The 4,013-nt window shown below is 53.8% G+C and overlaps 1 protein-coding gene across 1 annotated transcript; it reads right to left on the bottom strand.

The window, feature by feature from the left end:
• Nucleotides 1–492: 492 nt before the first annotated feature.
• LOC311610847 (phosphofurin acidic cluster sorting protein 2-like) lies at nt 493–3,579 on the bottom strand (the record flags this gene model as incomplete). The annotated part of the gene is made up of 1 exon (XM_084862357.1): nt 493–3,579. The coding sequence occupies exon 1, from the start codon at nt 3,565–3,567 to the stop codon at nt 493–495; it is 3,075 nt and encodes a 1,024-aa protein (XP_084718483.1). The 5' UTR covers nt 3,568–3,579.
• Nucleotides 3,580–4,013: the final 434 nt, after the last annotated feature.

Here is a 4,013-nt window from a genome sequence, read left to right on the forward strand (position 1 = left end):
GTTGGCTGGTTGGCAGCTGGGGTTCAAGCCTGGGCTGGCTGGACCCATGTTGTGCTCCGGATGCCCTAATGAGAGACCAGCCCTTTGCCTCTCGCAGCCCAGCTCTGAGCCTGGGCACAGGCTGCAGCAAAATTCTAGGGTTAAGCAGGGCCCTGGTTTCCAGAAAAGACAGGTCTCCAAGGCCAGAACCCTTTTCACTGAAAACGGTGGGGATCCTGAGGCTAAAACACATCTTCCACTATGCTCCAGTTCAACAGTGCCCACATGACCTCCCACTTGCAGGAGTGTTCTGGTTATTACACAAAGCATTTGGGGGTCCCAGTGGAGGAAACCCTCTTAGGTTCCAGGCTGTGAACAACACATTCTAACTAAAAAGAGTTTCTCTGTGTTTCCAGGGTCTGTGACTGCAGTAAACTGAACTGTTAACATAAAAGCAGCAGGGCCCTTCTGGGCTTGGCCCAGGCAGGGTTAAGGGCAGGGAGAGGGGGAGGGCTAGAAGGTGGAATTGGAGTGTCCGAAGATGCCGATGGGGAGGTGCTTGACGTGGGAGGACCACTGGGCTGCCAGCTGGAAGAACTTCACGTCGTTCCACTCCACGCCATCAATGAGGACCCGCTGCCTATTCTGGTCCTTAGCTGAGCAGAGCAAGCGGCCAATGCCCTGGATGCACTGGCTTTTGGACTCCAAGTCCTTGCCCTTGTCTTTCTTGGGCAATAACATCACCTTCTTTTTCTTCTCCTTGGTGACCACAGTCATGGACATTGAGGGCGTGCCTGCATCCTTGCCAGTGCTGGGCAGCCTGCTGATCTGGAGAGACCTGAAGGTGCACTGGAGTGTGTTTTTGTTGGTAGGCAGGTCTTCCTTCTTCTCATTTCTCTTCCTATTTGTGGGCTGGGCTGCCATCCAATAATCCACCTGTAGCTCCATCAGCTCAGCTCTGACACCCTGGATGGAGGAAGGTGGGCCTCCACTCACTGATGAGGAGAAGGTTGAGTTGTGTGAAGCCTCCCTGGCGGGGGACAAAGGCATGTAGGAGCATGAGGGGACCGCATCATCTGTGTCTCCTGACGTGGCTGAAGTTGGTTCCAGTATTTCAACTTTCACTGCCCCCACAAATGGAATGAACTTCTGTGATGACATATTGCTCAGGCTCTTTGGCTTAGAGATGAGCATGGCCTCTGCGATGGGCAGCTGGTGGACACACTTGACCCCTCTGATGTACTCTGTGATTCTCAACACAATGTTCTGCACAGAACTCTGCGTCTCCAGATGGTTGAACATGTCCTGCCAGGCCAGGTCCTGGAAGAGGTTGTTGTAGCGGTGATCCACAGAGCCCAAGTAGCTGGCCACAGGGTGGGAACCCAGCAGGATAGCCAGGAAATGTATGTAGCCCAGCCAGTCAGGGTTCTTGTTTGACAGCTGCTCCACAAAGACCTGTAGCACGATGCTGAAGTAGTGCTGAGCCCCCACCACTGCGATCTTCACTGGCATCGGGGCCTGGGTACTGCAGTTGCAGTATCTTTGCATCCAGGAGATGATGAAGCTGAAGGACTCCTGGACATCCACCATGGAGCAGGTGCGCACGATGGGCAGCGTGTGCTGCTGCAGGACTTTCGACAGGAACTGCCCCTGCCTGTCAGAGGTGCAGATGAAGATGATGTTCCTGGGCAGACAGTCATTGGAGATGAGGATATTGTTCAGTTGATCGCACATGGTCTTCCTGGGGATCTGCAGGTGGCTCTGTGGCACTGGGCAGCTCTCCTCGATCAGGCTACTGGACGACTCATTCTGGGACCTGCTCTGGCCCCAGCAGGAGGGCTGCTTCCCCTTGGAGCTGCTGGAGGGGAGGACCAGAGACTCGGTCTTGGTGGTGCGCCTGCTGGGTGGCAGCTTCTTAGTTAGCTTGTCCTGGGCAGAGGTCTCTGCGTCTGGGCTGTCCTCAGGCTGTGCCCGCTGCTCCCCAGTGTTGAGCATGGCCACCCAGTTAGAGCTGCTGTCACTTGACATGCTTTCACAGTATGACCTGAGTTTGGGCCTGGGCTTGGGGGTTCCTAGGACTCCATCCTCCTCCTCCATATTTGGGCCATTTGACAGGCTTTCAGAGTATGTCATAAGCTCAGGCATGGGAGGGGTTAGGAGACGGTCATCATCCTCCTTATCAGAGCTACTCTCACTGGGGTTCACCAGCCTGTAAAACAGATCAGCCACGTCCTTGTCCACATCAGGGAATTGCAACTCAGGCTCCTGCTTTGAGTCTAGGACCTCCTCCATCATTTGGTACCTGTGCAGCCAGGCTGGGACTTTCTGCTGATAGTTCTGTTGCCTGGTCATGGGCCTCCTTCTTATCGGCTTCTTGTCTAGGTCATGCCTGTGAGCAGCATTGTAGCTGACCTCCAGCTCAGAGAAGACAATCTCAGGGTCTCCTTCAGAAAAGTTATCTGCCTTGGTGCTGGCCGGCATGGCTCTGTCCAGGTGGTTGACAGGCTGGCTTGATAGGGAAAAGACACAGGTCTTGTCCACCTTGGTGACAGGGGTGCTGTAGACCATCAAGTCAGAGCTACTGCCACTGAACAGCTTGCTGCCCGTGCCCTGGGCCTTCATGGGCATGTTGGTCAGCCGAGGAGACTCCTTCTGCCTCCGGGCACTGTGTATGCTCGTCATCTCCATCTGCCAGCTGCAGTATGCCAGGCCTTCAAAGTATTGTCTGGTCTTGGTCTTGGTGTTGCTATGGATGATGCCATCATCCTCCACATCTGAGGCACTGTCGCTGGTATTATCAAGGTTTTCATACAAGAGGTCCAAGTCCTCTTCCACCTCGGGGACATGCTCTGCAGGGTCCTGATCTGAGTCTAGGACCTCTTCTGTCATGTTGGACCTGGGAAGCAGCTCCATGACTTTCTGCTTCAAGTTTTGTTGCATGCATCGCTGCTGCTTCTGGGGCTGACTCAGGTCAAAGTCATCTTCTTCCAGGTCCTGCCTGGGTGTCACATTGTAGCTGGCCTCCTGCTCAGAGAAGCTTTCAGATTTGCCCTCAGTATAGTTATTTGTGGGCTTGGCCTTGGGGCTGGTCTGCATGGTGAGGTCCTTGTAGTTGATGGGCTGACTGGACAGGAAGGAAATGCAGATCTCAGCCACCCTGATGGAGGACTCCTGGATGCTGCTGCTGAGGCTCAGCACCTGGCCACCCTCGGGGGGTCGCTGCATCACCTCAGCCATGTGGATGGCACCTGTGGCCAGTGTCTTGTAGCTCAGGATGTTCTGGTTGTTATTGCACTTCCTCTGCTGCAGCATGATCTGGAGCTTATTCCCTTCTCCCTTGAGGAAGTGTGGGTACTGCAGGGAGAAGGTCAGCGCCAGGTCGGTCTCCACTTGTCCACTAGTGGGCAGCACAATTTCATGGGATCTCAAGATGCCCTTGGAGCCCTGCATCTGCACTGCTATCACCATGGCGATGGGCTCCTTCTCCAGCTCCTTCAAGATCACCAGCTTCTTTAAAGTCAGGCTGCACAGCCTGAGCACGCAGCTGGGGCTGGAGCAGTCCACCTCCCAGGTAGAGAAGAGGTTCATGGGCACTGGGGTGTTGAGCACGGTGGGCCAGCGGGCCAGGCCAGCGGGTAATGAGAAAGCTGCAGCTGCTTGCAGCATACAAGTACCTGATGGTTTCTCCTCCTGTGGTGGGACAGAGGAGGGACATGATTGGTGGCAAGAAGTGGAACACAGTGATCCAAGGAGAGAGTGGAAGAAAAATGGTCACATGCTTTACTGTGACTAGCACAGGTAAGGCCTGCATGCTGGCTTTTAAAACTCAGAGACCTAAATTAACCACAAAGTTGGCCTGAAATTAGAACTTGTTATCTAAAAGCAGTTTATGGTGTGTGGTCATGTGGTAGGACAGTGTCTTCCCTGACAAAGGTCAATCTTTACCTTCACTGAGCATGTCTATTGTCTTTTGGCATCTATAATAACACACCTTTGTAATGTCAAAGGAATTTTCCTTTTTCTGGACACTTCCA

Source organism: Pipistrellus hanaki (assembly GCF_964339955.1).
Source record: "Pipistrellus hanaki genome assembly, chromosome: 16".
NCBI classification, from domain to species: domain Eukaryota; kingdom Metazoa; phylum Chordata; class Mammalia; order Chiroptera; family Vespertilionidae; genus Pipistrellus; species Pipistrellus hanaki.